Source organism: Argiope bruennichi, chromosome 5, assembly GCF_947563725.1.
Source record: "Argiope bruennichi chromosome 5, qqArgBrue1.1, whole genome shotgun sequence".
NCBI classification, from domain to species: domain Eukaryota; kingdom Metazoa; phylum Arthropoda; class Arachnida; order Araneae; family Araneidae; genus Argiope; species Argiope bruennichi.
In genome coordinates, this window is record NC_079155.1 from 40,459,547 (window position 1) to 40,475,859 (window position 16,313).

The following is a 16,313-nucleotide window of genomic DNA, read 5'->3' on the forward strand; positions in this document are numbered from 1 at the left end:
AATTTTAATAACCATACACAAACAACCCACATCCTGTGTAAGCATCCATGGTACTGTGGATGTTACACGTCATAACATCAAAACTGAACTATAATCTTAAAAACTGACTCCGATCTAGTGGGATGAAGAAATGTACGCCCGTATGCAAAAAATACACGCCCATCACTGGAAAGAATACAACTTTATTCCACACTGCTAATATACCCCCAGGAGAAGAGTAAACCACCCTGCATATCAAGAAAGACCTTTAAGTACCTATGAAGATAATTTAACCCTTCTGGGAGCTGCGCTCGGTCTAAGCATCCCAAGAAATTAAATGGCATCACTGATACAATTAAAGGAAAGTGAGAATAGAATTATATTCTCTCTCTTGTCAAACCACTTCTGAAGTAAATATATTCTATAATTGGATTGCAGGTAATTCGACACCACGCTATTGATATACCTATAAAAATCAGAACTTTCTTATTTAAAGGCTAACTTGTAGTTCCCTATTGGTGGTATTACTGTTATAATAGCCGTAGGGAGAAAGCCCCAATGCCTTAGCTTCAGGGATAACTGAATAATCGACTCTCCAAGAAAATCCAAATAGATACTTTGATGAACACATAAAATCCATATTAGGACATGGCCTATAGCGATAGAAAGTTTCCACGCCTTCATTGTACCCCAAGTGGAAAGCAATAATCAACCATACAAAAAAAGCTTTATTCTTACACCTAAGATGACTCTTGATGGCATTGCAATTATAAAAACATTGTAAATAGTATTCAAACTTAAAAGTTCAAAGGAAGAGAAGCATATACTTAAACTGATAATATTACTTAAGTTCATTTGCAACATTCAAATGTTTAATATAATATTTTTTATTCGATAAAAATGATTTAAAGCGGATTAGCATTAAGGTTTTGCTTTTCACATTCTTTCTCAGAGGATCGCCACTTCTTCAGCTAGAGAGCAAAAGAAATATGCGATTGCTGGTGGATTAGCAGAAGAATGTCTATCAAATATCAAAACTGTTACTATGTTTAATGGCCAAGATGGAGAAATCCAAAGGTACGTGTATGGGTTGTTGTTGTTTTTCTTTTATGAAAAAATTAAGAGGAGTTCAGTTAGGACAGAGTGCAAAATTTGAATACATGCATAGATTGGACTATCATCTCACCCTCAATTCTCTTAAATAATTGGAGCTTAAATACGCATATTTATAAGTTCTATTAACCCTCTCATTTCAAATGATGCAATTTGAGGCGCTTTGAAAATTTCGACTTAACATTCAAGAGGGTCGGTTTCGGGCGCATGTCTCCTTTCGAGGAGATGTCAGTATCAAAAGCATCTACTGTGTTAAACACTGCAAGATATTTATACTATCTCTAACAGTGGCCTTCACTAAATAGGTTGTTTGAATATTTTTTAATAGTTTTTAAAGGATTTGATTCTATTTTCTAGTGTAGTTAGCTCAAAATAGCAAAGATTTTGTGGCTATTTACTAACTGAAATGTTTCCCATTGGAGTGTTTTTTTAACGATGAATGATATAAAACAAAGCTGAAACCGTTATAAAGAGGCTGAAAGGAAATGCAAACTTATTTTTGAAACACTGCAACATTTGCTCTGAGTTCTGCGATAGCAGATTTATTACTTTGAACGACGGGGAGCATCTGATCCTTAGCTCGGGAGAGTCCATATCTTCCAGCTGCATATCGAAACAGTCCGGTTGTGAAAAAGAGCGCCACTTGAAAGATGATTGGATGTTAAAGATTAATGTGGGTATTTATGGGTATATTTATGAGTGTTGTTACTATGATTACACACAAATTTATGTAATGTGTGTTGTCGTTGTGGGTAAAATATGCCTATTTATTATTGTTGATGTTATCATTTTTAGTGGTTTGTGGAATCATTTTTAGAGACGCATAGTACAATATTTTAACAAAAAATAAATAGACTTTGCGTTGTTTTAAACTTTTAGTTAATAATGAGATAAGTTTGGTCAGTTTTCTTATAGTATACAGCATTGATTTAAAACTTTGAGACCCATTTGGACTTTGAAGTATACTTCTATGAAGTTCGTTCTTCACTTGTTAGATGGCAGCGCAAAATTATTTATGTCTGGCAGCTTGCTAAAGACAAGTATATACATGGATGCAAAACTAACATGGATTCTAGAAAGATTTAAAATCTTCTACGAGTTTGCATGTATTAAAATAATTATTTGTTTAGCAGTTTAATAAGTTTTAATTTTGTTTTTCTATTTTTTGTGCTGTGCACAGAATTAATTTATAAAATTACTATTTAACTTCTGTATCTTTCAAAGTGTCATTAAAGTAAAATATCTTATAAAAAATAGAGTAATAGAAATAATTATAAAAAATTTATTATTACAAAAATAGTGCTTCCATAAAATTCTGTGAGGATTTCAAAGTCTCATATAGTTTTCTATGTAACTAATGACATTGGTGATGCCTTATAATGAAAAGTTTGTTCCAGGATGTCTACTTGCATCTAAATTCGTTACAAAAATTACTATAAATAAGTAAACACTCTATAACAAAAATGTAGGAAATTCAATAAATAAAGATTTAAGGTAAGCAAATGTTCTCTAAATATGCTATTACATTTTTTGGAAACATTTCTGAGATAAGCTAAGCTAATATATATAAATATATATAGTCTATGAATCGAATAAGAGTATATATTTTTACGTGCAATGATCTTTCAGATACAAATCAGCGTTAAATGAAGCCCTCAAAGTTGCAATTCGAAAATATACTGTTACTGGAATTGCTTTTGGATTTACTTTCTTTGTGTTATATGCATCTTATGCTTTGGCATTTTGGTAAGTTAATTCTTTCGCATGATTTAAAATATAAATAATTTGTAAAATTATTAAATTGTACTTTACACATCATTTTTAACCTTATATATATATATATATATATATATATATATATATATATATATATATATTGTAATTTATATTTTGGGCTGAAGATTCTTTATGCTATTTTCATATTTTCTTCTCATCGAAACATCAATTTAAATTGGAAAATATGTGGAATTAGCAACTTTGACGATGTAACCAATATATAATAAAATCCTTTATGAGAAAAGTAGTATTTTAATTTTGCAAAAGATTTGGATTGAGAAATTTAAGTTGAATAATCTTTTTTTTTTTTTTTTTTTTTTTTTTTTTTTACTTAGATAAGAATTAAGATAAATTTTGTCCTGTAAATTTATATCTGTGTTTAATAACAATCAACGATGTTTATTGATTATAATATCCGTTGCTGCCTTCTGCTTCAAAATAATCATTTAAGTTCGGTTTGTTTACTTTAGTTAAATTAAATTCCGTTTTAAAGCAACGTTAGGACTGTTTTGTTGCGGGCCTCGCAATTTTGAACCGCAGTCAGATGACGAAAACGAAATCTGAACCTCTCCAAACATCCACACCACACCAGCGAAGGAACGTTCGACTGATTTAACGTGCTCCAAACCCGCTTACGCGGCAGTTCTTTGGTCGAATCGTGTCTCAAACCTGAAACCCTCGAACACCGAGACTTTATCAGCACGCTGCCAAGGCCTCAAGTCTTTAAAATAATATACGTTTGATTTTTTTTAATTCATATTTAATTTGATTAAAATATGATAGCAAAAAAGGATTTAACTAAAATGTTTAACAACCTTTCAAGAATATGGTACATATTTTGATTCATCGTTGCATGAAACAAACTATATATACAAGGGGGGGGGGTGCTCCTGTATAGAATACTGTAAAACTGCAGCATCACCAACTTTTTTCAATATATAAATTAGGTCACTCATTTATATGGATGGACATTTAATATCTAAATATATATGAACAATACGGAGCATATTTCCTTTACAAGCATAAATTTACTTATATTTGGTGCATCATTGCATTTATATTTAGTTTCATTCACTAGAGAGTATTATTAATTAAATTCATAAGAATTTTCAAACTATATTTTCAATAGTATGTTTAGTAAGAATGTTTGAAAAAAAATGGAAATTTTCAGTAAAATCTTATTTTACGAAAAATTGATTTAAAGATTTTGCTTTTATTTTCCAATGAGATGGGAAAAGAAAAAGTATTTTCGTCAAAATTTACAATATTAGTACATTATTCCTTTTTTTAATTTTTAATTTTGGAAATTAATTTTTTTTTCACACTTATCAATATGTAATTGAAACAGCTGATATGAGCAGATTTCGATATTTCTTCAATTTACAACTTGTAAAATGCATATTAACTAACCTAGAAATACTATTATCAATTAATATTTGTCGTAAGAACGGTTTAAATGCTTTCCATGTTATTATCATCAGAATTCCCTAAAACAGCAGAAAATAAAGATACTTTAGTGATTTCAGAATAATTTAATAGTGCAATAATGCCATCAAAAATAAAGAAATTTCTACTAAAAATATTCCAAAATTATATCAAGTATAAAGTAAAATATTAAAAAAATAGGAAAAATAGAAATAATTTTCAAATAACTGAAATAAAAAATAATGAAAAATGCCAATTTATAGTATTCTTTACATTATATATTTATATAACTGTTTCATTTTCAGCTATAAAATTCATTTTAAATGTCCTTAATTTCATTTCTAATTAGGGAAGATATATAAAAAGACTGTTTTCAGAAGACAAAAATACAGGCTTTCAGATAAATAATTAAATTAATATTTGATCATAAATTGTTGTTGTTGTGACTTATGGCACTTTAAAAGCTCTCTGACAGTTATCTGCCAGTGATTTAAGCTTAGTGAGCGTCTCTGATTTTTTCAGTAGCGCTAGGGCCAAGGGTACGACTTTTCTACTTCTTGCACCACATTCGATTGCACAACCCCTTTTTACAGGAGATTCACAGATAGAACACAGAATAACAACCATGCTGATCGGGGACTCGAACCAGGATGCCCAGTTCACGGGGAAGACGCGCTATCCCTCTGCGTGGACGATGAGGATCGCAAGTCGCTTTTAACTGAAACCAATATCTTAAGATGATGTAAAAATCATTTTTGTGTTGTGATGAAAGTTATAATGGTAATTATAGCAGAAAAAAAGCCAAAATTTCGCATAATTTTGAATTAATTATAATTTTGATTAAAATTTTTTAAAATGTTGTAAGATGACTGTACCATTGTCTAAATATATGTAATAAGTTTGGTAGCTCTAAGTCAAACGGTCTGACCTGTAGAGCGTCAACATACACACACAGAGACTTCCATCTTTATTATCACTAGAACTGACACAATGAAAAAATATTTCAAATTTCAAATTTTGAACTTCTTTTTCATACATTTAATATTGATGCTTTATATTTTTCTAATTTTATCAGGTATGGAGGAAAATTAGTGTCAGAAAACAAGATGACACCTGGTGATGTATTTTCAGTAAGTAATTCAATAATTCTAAGAACATTTATTTTCAAAACTAAAGTATGGATTGTTTTCCTGCTTTCTTGAATGTTTAATGATTTTTTAATGTAATAAATAAAATGAAAACTTTCCGAAAATCTTTTTCCTTTAATATTGGATTATTGCACTAACCGTGTTTGGCGATCAGTTGATTCGAAAGGATTAATGCTTCCAAACAATTTCATTTAAAAATTGTATTTTGTCTACTTTTTGTGACTTTTCCAGCATTCTTGATATTCAAATTTGATAATTATTTAACACAACGTATATCACATAAAATTTGAACTGTAATTTGAAACAGAAGTGATTTAACTTCTTCAACTAATACAACATAATTTTCTTCCTGTTACTATTTAAAAATAGGTATACTTTAAAAAAATTCATCCTCAATAATTGATGAAATTAAAACTTAGCTGTAAGTATAACAAAATTTCAAAATGGTTTTTAAAAGCATATTTTAAATAAAATCCTTAATCATCAAGGAAAAATAAACCCTATTATAAAATCTTCATCATCAGCAGTGGAAGAAAAATATACAGAATAATTTATTTGTTTAACAACTTCTGAAATCAATTAGAATTTCTTAACAATAGTGAAACATATTGTTCCAAAGTTTAGCTATTTCAATAACTCGTTTAAAAGCAATACTGGGTCTATTTTGGTATGGAACTCGCAATTTTAAGCCGTGATCAAAAGACGCGGAAAACTACACCTGCGTCTTCAAGCTTCTGCGCCACACTAACGAGAGGGCATTTGCCCTCCGACATATTTAGAATTCATCTGGTCCGTTTATATAGAATCGTTTTATATTCGATGAAATCGGGTCTCGAACCTCCAGTCGAAGCCTAGGCCTTACCACAAGGCCTAGGATCTATATTTTTTTAAAAATCAATTTCAAAATATTTTAAAAAATTAATAAAAATATTGAAAAGAATTCTACAACAAAATAGCATCATTGAAAAAATAATGTGTTGATTTTCAGGATAGTGTAAAATTCGTTTTTGCAGTATAATATTTTTGACAGTTATGGAGAAGAAAAAAATAAAAAATTTGAGCAAGTAAGTTTTGGTCAAAATTTACATGATAAAAATTTCCAGAAATATCCAACCACGAATTATGTTTGTTCACAAAGGATTAAAGAAGTTAGTTTAGATAAAATAATTTGAAGTGTCTATTTTTTTGAAAAAGTATTTGAAGTGTCTATTCTTTTGAAAAAGTGTTTGAAGTGTCTATTTTTTGAAGAAGTTTTTGAAGTGTCTATTCTTTTGAAAAAGTATTTGAAGTCTCTATTCTTTTGAAAAAGTATTTGAAGTGTTTATTCTTTTGAAAAAGTATTTGAAGTGTCTATTCTTTTGAAATTATTCTTTATTATATCTGTCGTTTAATTGCCATAATGCAAAATGAATTGTTTAATACCCTCAGACTCTTAATGTGATAAAAACATATATTTGTAAAAAGATTAATATTTCCATATTTTTCTTTTCTCAATGATGTAATTGCTGACATTTTGAATGTTTATTTTGTTACTTACAACATTTTGGGTGTTTATTTTGTTTCTTACATTTCCTTTTCTGGTAATATAAATTTTGTTTTGTTTTATATTTTAGGTAATTTTTTCTGTAATGATTGGATCATTTGCTTTAGGTAATGCTATGCCACAGTTAGCTGCTGTTGCCACTGCTTATGGAGCTGGAAGTTCAGTATTTAAGATTATTAATACGGTACCTAGAATATCTGTTCTTGTATCTTTAACTACCATTCATGTTGTTTTTACAAAGAGCTGATCATATTTTTAACCTGGATTATAATAAAACTTGCTTATTCATAAGCATAAGATCACAAATATTAGATCGCTTATTGACAAACATAAGATCACAAACATTAGATCGCTTATTCACAAACATAAGATCACAAACATTAGATCACTTATTCACAAACATAAGATCATAAACATTAGATCGCTTATTCACAAACATTAGATCACTTATTCACAAACATAAGATCATAAACATTAGATCGCTTATTCACAAACATTGGATCACTTATTCGCAAACATTAGATCGCTTATTCACAAACATTGGATCACTTATTCACAAACATTAGATCGCTTATTCACAAACATTGGATCACTTATTCACAAACATAAGATCATAAACATTAGATCGCTTATTGACAAACTTAAGATCACAAACATTCGATCGCTTATTAACAAACATAAGATCACAAACATTAGATCACTTATTCACAAATATCTGTTTCAACATTTCTTATAAGACGTATACAAGAATACTATAAAATTATAGGAATAAGAATACAAACAAATAACTATTATCAGAGTTCTGTGAGGACACAAAATTAAAGTTCAAGTGGATAGAGGGCTCAAATGTTTAGTTTTGTTTTTATTTATTAAATTAAAATTGTTTTTTTTTCTAGATACCCAAAATAGATCCTTATTCAAAAGACGGGATTCAACCAAGAGAGTTTTCAGCGAACATTAAATTCCACGATGTAAATTTTTCGTATCCAACTAGAAAAACTGTCCAGGTTAGTAAAATATCCATTACATCCCTTTAGCACTTGGTCTCAAAAACTTACTCAGAATTTATAGTTCCTGCTTAGTATGCTTTGCATATGCACTAAGTTTCAATATGCACTTAGTATGCAATCAATTGCAAGTAGTTAGTATAAGCATGCGCCATTTCAATATTATTATCGCTCTCTTTAGAATGTAAATGTGAAATAATTTGAATTTATTATTTCTAGTTACTTCTGGGTGATAACAAAAAGATATTGTTACAAAACTGTACTATTATTTCCTACATAAATTTACATATGCCTTTAATAGATGCTAAATGAATAAAAGATCAGTGTATTTGACATAGGCGATAAATTTGGCGACTGTTATTACAAAATGAAAATGCTTTACATCATGGCGATAATTTCGTTATGATATATAGGAGTCTTCTAAAGACTCCATAAACTGTTTTGAGGCAATAAATGGAGAAGCTTTTTACTCGAGAAGTCGGGTAAATTATCCTTTTAGAATACTGACTGAAAAGCGAGACCTTCAGTTGTTTTATACAGAGCATAGTTGAACTGTATTGTTGTTTAACTATAGAATTGTTCTCTACCAGTATGTTATGCAACAAGTTCTGTTTCTTGATTACTCATTACTTACAATTACTGTGTTTTTGAAACTTGTGCTTTTGGTGATTATGTTTTTGAAGCCTGAGCTTCTTTTTTTCTTTTTTCCGAAGAATAATATTATCATTCATTTCCAAATTTATTGGATTTCTTGTAGAGTATATTTACTAGACAAGTTCTCATTAAAATATGATATTTTTTTTAGTATAGACTTTAGCAATTAATAGCAAATTTTGCAATAAAATGTGAAAGTTTCTAAGATTCAAATATTGTCAATTTTTACATTTGATTCTAATTGTTTGTTTTCTATTTTTACCAGAAGCCTTCAGCTACCAGCTATTCACCCACTTTATTAATAGCATTAATTGAATATTATCAGCCAATTTTAATTACATCTTATCTCGCCAAATAAAAGCACCATTTTCGATTAAACTTGCATTGTAAATATAGAATATTCTGATTAATTAGATATGCGCGAAGTGGTGAATGAAACTGGCAAAATGGCCCATTTGTTAATGCTAAGGGTTGTGTCAAGGTTTTATCTAATGATATAACTCGGAACTGGAAGGTGATTGCTGATGGCATATCTCAGGGTCATAAATATTCGTATGAAATAAAAATTGGTAAATTCGGATCCTTAGCTGGAATACCATTTTTTTTTTTTTTTTCGTTTTTCTTATTCATTTTAAATATACAGATTATCTTAAACTTATTTGTTGGAGATTATGTTTTACATTTTAATTCAGATGTCATTATCTTTCAAATAAAATAAAAATCGACGAAATCGTGCTGTAGTTTGGGCTGAAGAACTATGCCAGGATTGTGTTTTACATTGAGAAATTATGGCAGATTAGCATTTTTGAGATTAGTTTGGAAATTGAGAATGATGGAGTATCCTTGGTTCCTGATGACGTATTCAAATATCATGAATTTTCATATGAAATAAAAATTGACAAATGTATATAGCTATCAGTAAAGGATGAAGCTGCGGACTCGGTTGTAATATTAACATAACGAATGTAGAATTAAATAAGGTTTTTGGTATTTCTTTTGGAAAGTGTTGAATAGTCGAAACAAGCGATCATTGGCAGCATATATTACTGTCATGAACTTCCATATGAAAATTTTAAAAAAAGAATAAAATTATTGTTAAAATTGTAACTATATTTTGGTTGTGGTTTTTACAGGATTTTTCGTAAGAAAAAAATGTATACCTTAGTAGAGTTTTCCAAATTTTTTCCAAAACTGAAGGTAGAGGAGGGGCAGTGGACTATTGGGAATTTTCTGGGTTGGTCACGAGATTTCATAAGAAATTAAAGTTATCAAAATCGAGTCTGTATTTAGAGGTTTTGTTCTTTGGTTTTTTTCCCCCTATTTATATTAAATCTATGTATAATTTATATTTAACTCTTTTGGTAGAGATTAATGGTTAAAATGGAATGCAAATAGTTTTTTTTTAATTTAATTCAGGTATTTTTAATTTTCACTTCAGCGAGTAATTTTTTTTTTCACTTTGAACTGGAGTTGACTATTAACTTTGATTCTTAAATTACTAAATTAACTATCCTATTCTTGTATTTAATACTTTTTTTACTGGTGCGTAAAATTATTAGTACTATTTAGTATATTATTTATTTCTAAGTACTATTTAAATTTCTGTGCATAAACTTACAGTACATAAATAGGGGAAAAAAAGAGTTTGCAATTTTCCGATATAAATTATTAATTGCTATTATGTATCTTTTTCTATGTTGTGGAATTACCATTATTATTTTTTACATTTAAATACTACATACATCATTTTTTCAGGTGTTGAAAAATTTTTCATTGCTCATTAGAGAAGGTCAGACTGTGGCATTATGCGGTCCCAGTGGAAGTGGAAAATCAACTATAGTTAATTTAATTCTCCGTTTTTATGATCCTGTTGGAGGCTATGTAAGAGATTTAATACTTATCAATTTATAAAATGTAGGGTTGAATTCATTTTGCTGCAAATAAACAAATGTTTAAGGTTTCAAAAATTAACTCTCTGTTGTAAACAGTTTGGCCTAAAGGAATTTTTCTTTTTTCAGGTAACTTTAGGAGATTATAATTTAAAAACTCTAAATGTTAGTTGGCTGCGATCAAAAATAGGAATTGTGAGCCAAGAACCTGTTCTTTTTAGTGGCAGTATAGCAAAAAATATTAAATACGGAAATGAAAATATTACTTTTCCCGATATTGTGGCAGCTGCAAAGATGGCTAACGCTCATGACTTTATATCGAAATTACCACAGGTTAGTTTTGCTTTAATTATCTATACAAATTACTCATGTACTTCTATTCATTAAATTAATTCTGTTAAATAATACCTCTATAAAACTTTATTAAATTAAATTCTGTTGAAAGCCTGAATTTTCTGATATACCTTGAAGAAATTAATTGTACAATATTTTTAATTCGTATTGAAATGAAGTTAATATCTAGTATTATCATGTGAGAACATGATTTTGTTTTATTTTGGCGTTTTTGAAGTCTCAAAATCCTGTGTTTATTTATGCTTTAGATAATACTATTTTAAATTTCCTTAAAAATATTTTTTATATATAAGAACACCATTCAGTAATATTTGAGATATCTATAAATTAATGTAGTTAAGAATTTAATCAATTTTCGATAAACATTTTTCGAAGAATAATTTTTTGAAAAAAAAGTTGAGTTTTGTGAAAGAAATGATAAATTTTGTAATTTGAGAGAATTCGGCCAAATGTTTACTGTTTTTCAGGGGTATGATACATTAGTTGGCGAAAGAGGTGCACAACTTTCAGGTGGACAAAAGCAACGAATTGCTATTGCGAGAGCCTTAGTACGTGATCCAAGAATTCTTCTTTTAGACGAAGCTACATCGGCCCTTGATGCTGAAAGTGAAGCCATTGTTCAGGAAGCATTAGATAAGGTACTGTTATAATATGTACTTAATATTTATTTTTTATTATGTATTAGGGACATTTCACATCAGTTGGCTCATAGGTATTATTGAAATACTAAGCATTTAATTGTGATTTAATCTTAATGGTTTCGTTTGCAAAATAATCTTAAGCTTCAAACTTTTCATTGTACTATTATTATTTATATTAATATATTAGTCTTTGTATTATTATCAATACACATAATGTCAAAATTTCGAAGTCTAACATCACTCTGTTTATTATGTTAAACACTACTAAATTTTCTGTCTATAAATCTATAAATTCAATTAGATTACAAGAAAAAAAATAATATTTATAAATGGAAGCAGTTTTTTTCACTCGTTTTATTTGTTTGTCTGGTAGCTTTATTCTGAAGTTAAAGAGTTTTTACTTGTTAATACAGCAAAAGTTTTTAAAAATTATTAAATTCATGGCATATACTGAAACCTACTCAGTATAGAAAAATAAATCGAACCTTCATACCCTGATCATCAACAATAAAAAAAAAGCACTGAATTAAATATTAGTACAAACAGTGAAAAGTGTTTCACTTTTTCTTCAGCAATGAAGTATATTGCAGTAAAATAAGTTTAAATTATTATTAAATTAAATAAAAACATATAAATAAATGGCGGCTAAGAATTGAAAACATTGGAAAATTAACTTTTTGAATTTAAAACAAAGCAAAAATTATTTTTGTGCTATAATACTTTCAAAATTAATGTTGAAAATGTTCCAAAATGTCACGGTTTTGAATTTATTAAAATTCTATTTAAAATTGAAAAAAAAATGCTTTAAATTGCACATTTCAAATTTCCCAAGTTTATGCGTGCCATGTTTGGTAGCCCTAAGTCAAAACTTATGGCATTTAGTCCTTGAACAAGCATAACTTTCTTTTTATAAGTAGTAAACACAGAGACAAATATTTTACAATTACAGATAACTAAGATGAAAAGTACTCTCCCTGTTCTTACAGAAATAGCGTCAAATTTCCATAGTATAAAACTTTGAGAGATATTTGAATTTTGCAGATTGCACTCCAAATATCATGTATCAAATCTATCATTCAGCAAATTACATAATTCTGTTTTTAAAAAAAGGTTGAAAATTATAATTTTATTGATATAGAATATTTAGATCGCTTTTTCGAACGTATTTTCTTGTTTCAAATAAATATTTGAACAAGAAATATTAATATTTTGGATATATTAAAAGAAGTTAAAATTTGGAACATGTCATAGTTAGTCTTCGTGTTTCTTTTGAGATTAAAATAACAATTGATTGGGGGGGGGGGGAATAGTAGTACTCAATTATTCCTAACTCGGTCAGTTATGATCGCAGGCTAGTGACAATTTTTTTTTCAAAAATGTTAATATGTTAGAAATATTGTGCTAAAATGATTAAGATAGAAAGATTGATATAAAATTTAACATTTTTTTGTGATCATTTATTGGCTCAAAAATATAAAATGTATTTCTTCATGTCGTTTAGAGCATTTTACCAATTGGAAGTATATTGCATCTCTAATGGATTCAAGATTAAATATAAAGCCGAGATTATAGTAACACTCTGCATAGTGAAGAATTAAAAATAAATTTTTGAATCGGTCTTTTTTTGATACGTGATGGGACTTCAATTCGACTTCCTTTGCTTCCCCCTCCCTTTTTTTTGCAAAAGTATAGATTAATTAGGAAATAAAATTATTTTTAACCTCAACTTTCGTTCTTAGAAAAATTAATCTTTTTTAACTACACACTGATTGATCAAACAGAGTAATTTTCCATCTTCCAACTTTTATGAAAAGTATTAACTCAAATTTTTAAAGTATTGATTTGGAACTTATTCTAATTTCAATATTAAGGAAATATTCAGGTGGGTGTCCGGTAAATGAAAATCAACAATCTTGGTAATGAATAAGAATGCTTTATGCCTCGTAAAACTTCGGCAAGTCGTGCATAAAGAACGTCACTTATAAGAGAACGTCACTGCAGAAAGGAGCTCAGTATGCAACTAGAGATCTTGCTCTAAGATCAATACTCCGAAGAAATATTCACATGTCCTTTGATCATTTTCGCTTCTGTAATTTTCAAACAGGGTATGGAATATTCTAGAAGGATCTGAAGATCTCGGTTCATAATAGGGGTATTGCCACAATTCTTTATTTTTTAGATCCTTCAACTGTTGCCAGTTACTAGCAAGTTTGATTCGGCATCTATTCAATAGTCCTTAGCAAGATCTGTAATTCTTCTCTCCTTCTTTGCTACATGCATAGAATTAATATTACAGATTCATAAGAGCATATATTTTAGGATTTCTCTTAATTCATATAAATATTACAAATCAATATATTTTTCTTAAAAAAGTATTTAATTTTTGCATTTTATTATATCGTTATTAAGAGATTATTGTTTACTTTGAATGTTTGCATTGGTAACTGAACTTTTGACTTTTCGGAATTACTTACATTAAGGCTCAAGAAGGAAGAACAACAGTGGTAATAGCGCATCGTCTTTCAACTATTAGATCAGCTGATATTATATGTGCCATGGAAAATGGTGAGATAAAGGAACAAGGAACGCATGAAGAACTAATGGAGAGACAAGGATTATATTATCAGCTCGTCACTAATCAAGTATTTACTGATGATAATGCCCATCGTTCATCTGAAGAAGGTAATATATTTCATTTGTATGAACATATTAATGTTTAAAGGTTTGCATATTATTTTTAAATTAAGTTGTGAGACATGCATGATTAAAACATTGTGCGAAGTACTCTGCAAGGCAAACTATTGGACTTAGAGATACTTAATTAAATAGATACTTAATTTCGAATAATAGGAGATAAATAAGGAACGATTTCCAAGATTTTTAATACATTTTCAATAATATATGAAATTTTTGCATTTTTCATTAATAAATTTAAAATATTTTACTGTAAAAAAAGTCGTTTTTCTGTCACTTTTAAAGAAAAAAAAAATTGTTTTTCCAGAGATATCGATTTACTTCCGTACTATTTTTTATAATGATTTTTTAAACATGTATGTGCATATACCAAATTATTTTTCAATGTCTTAATTTCTGGTTTTATACTGTTAAGCGCCGACGTCCTGGCATAGGGGTAGCGTGTTTTCCCCGTGATCTGGGCGTCTTGGGTTCGAGCCCCTGTTCGGCCATGGTTGTTCTATCTGTGAGATGTGTGAATGTGCCCCCTTGTAGAAAGGGGTTGTGCAAGGTAATGTGATACGTGAGTTGCTAAGACATACTCTTGGCCCTAGTTGGCGCTACTGAAACAAGAGACGCTCCCTTGACTTAAAATCACTGACTTCGCCAGCGAGCTTGTCCATGGCAAGTGCCATTATAAACAACAATACTGATAAGCAATGTAAACGCGTTTTATTTATTTATTTATGTGTGTGCACGTAATTGCTCGTATGAAATTAAAAGTAAAATTTTAAAAATCAAATAAAAATAGAAGGATGAAATTTAAAACATTATCATGCCACGATGTTTAGAACTAGATGTTCCAATCTTCTTTAAAGGATGTGACTACATTCAAGATGAATTTGAAAAACGTTTTAAAACAGTTACATTTTTCAATTTATGCATAAAAAAAAGTTTAAAAATCCATATCTGAAACGAAAATATACAAGAAAAGAATTTTTAAAAAAATTGGAAAAAAGAAGTTTTTTTGAACTAAAAACCAAATCTTCTAGTTAGGAGGTTTATCAAATGATTTGCTTAAAATTTGCTGATGTCTTAAACAATATATTGTTACAAATCTGAAATTTTGTTACCCGGCCCGAATAGTATCATCGTAAGAAAGACAATTGTACGATCTGTCCTGTGCATGTTGAGTGGATGCCGCGTCAATAACCTCGGAGCTTGGCGACAAATTTGGTGACCGTTTGGCGAGTTGGCGATGAATTTGGCGAGTTTGGCGACTAAATGGATACTACCGGAAAGTTCGAGAACTTTCCCGATCCATCTAGTAAGACCCGAGGTACAGCCAGATGCGCCCTGATTGGTCAGAAGATTCTAGCCCCGCCTCCCGGAACTATAAAAGACGGGCACTCAGAAGCTACGAAGTTGTTGTTACCCCCATTATAAATAGTCAAAATTTTATTGACCCTAAAATTAGAGACCTAATCAGGGACAGGAACTTTGCCAGGAAAAATTTTCAAAAAACCAGAGACCCAGTCTTCAAGAGACTAATGAACCAAATTAATAAGGAAATTGAAAAACTTAACAATAAAATCCAAAGCAATGAATTTATACACAAATTAATTAGTGTTAACACAGAAGACGGATCAATCTGGAAACTTGTCAAAACTTTTAAAAGTAAAAAACAAAAAATTCCGGCCCTTAAAGGCCTTGCTAGTATTGCAATAACTGATAAAGAAAAAGCAAACTGCCTGGCGGCTAGCCTTGAGAAACAATTTCAACTTAATGAATTGAGCAATTTCACCACAGAACATAATGTAAATAATACAGTCAAAGGCTTTCTCGACTCATTGCCACAAAAATTTATTGAAATTCCCCCTCCCTCAACTGATGAATTAAAGGATCATATTAAAAAACTTAATATCAAAAAAGCCCCTGGCCTTGACAGTATTAACAACAAAATGTTAAAAACACTTCCGGACAATTACCTAAAATTTTTAATTAATATAATTCATAGCATTCTCAAATTAGGATATTTTCCCATGTCATGGAAAACAGCTGCAGTTATCCCCATATTAAAACCAGGAAAAGACCCAACTGATCCCTGCAGT

General features: G+C 29.4%; 1 protein-coding gene across 1 annotated transcript in view; it reads left to right on the top strand.

Moving 5' to 3' along the window:
• LOC129969409 (ATP-dependent translocase ABCB1-like) overlaps positions 1-16,313 on the top strand; it is a 69,330-nt gene that overhangs the window by 11,664 nt on the left and 41,353 nt on the right. The window contains exons 7-15 of the mRNA XM_056083973.1: positions 932-1,056; positions 2,722-2,838; positions 5,369-5,423; positions 7,055-7,168; positions 7,881-7,991; positions 10,401-10,526; positions 10,664-10,867; positions 11,356-11,526; positions 14,010-14,211. Of these exons, the coding sequence (XP_055939948.1) occupies positions 932-1,056; positions 2,722-2,838; positions 5,369-5,423; positions 7,055-7,168; positions 7,881-7,991; positions 10,401-10,526; positions 10,664-10,867; positions 11,356-11,526; positions 14,010-14,211 (1,225 nt within the window). The remainder of the gene's footprint in view (positions 1-931; positions 1,057-2,721; positions 2,839-5,368; positions 5,424-7,054; positions 7,169-7,880; positions 7,992-10,400; positions 10,527-10,663; positions 10,868-11,355; positions 11,527-14,009; positions 14,212-16,313) is intronic.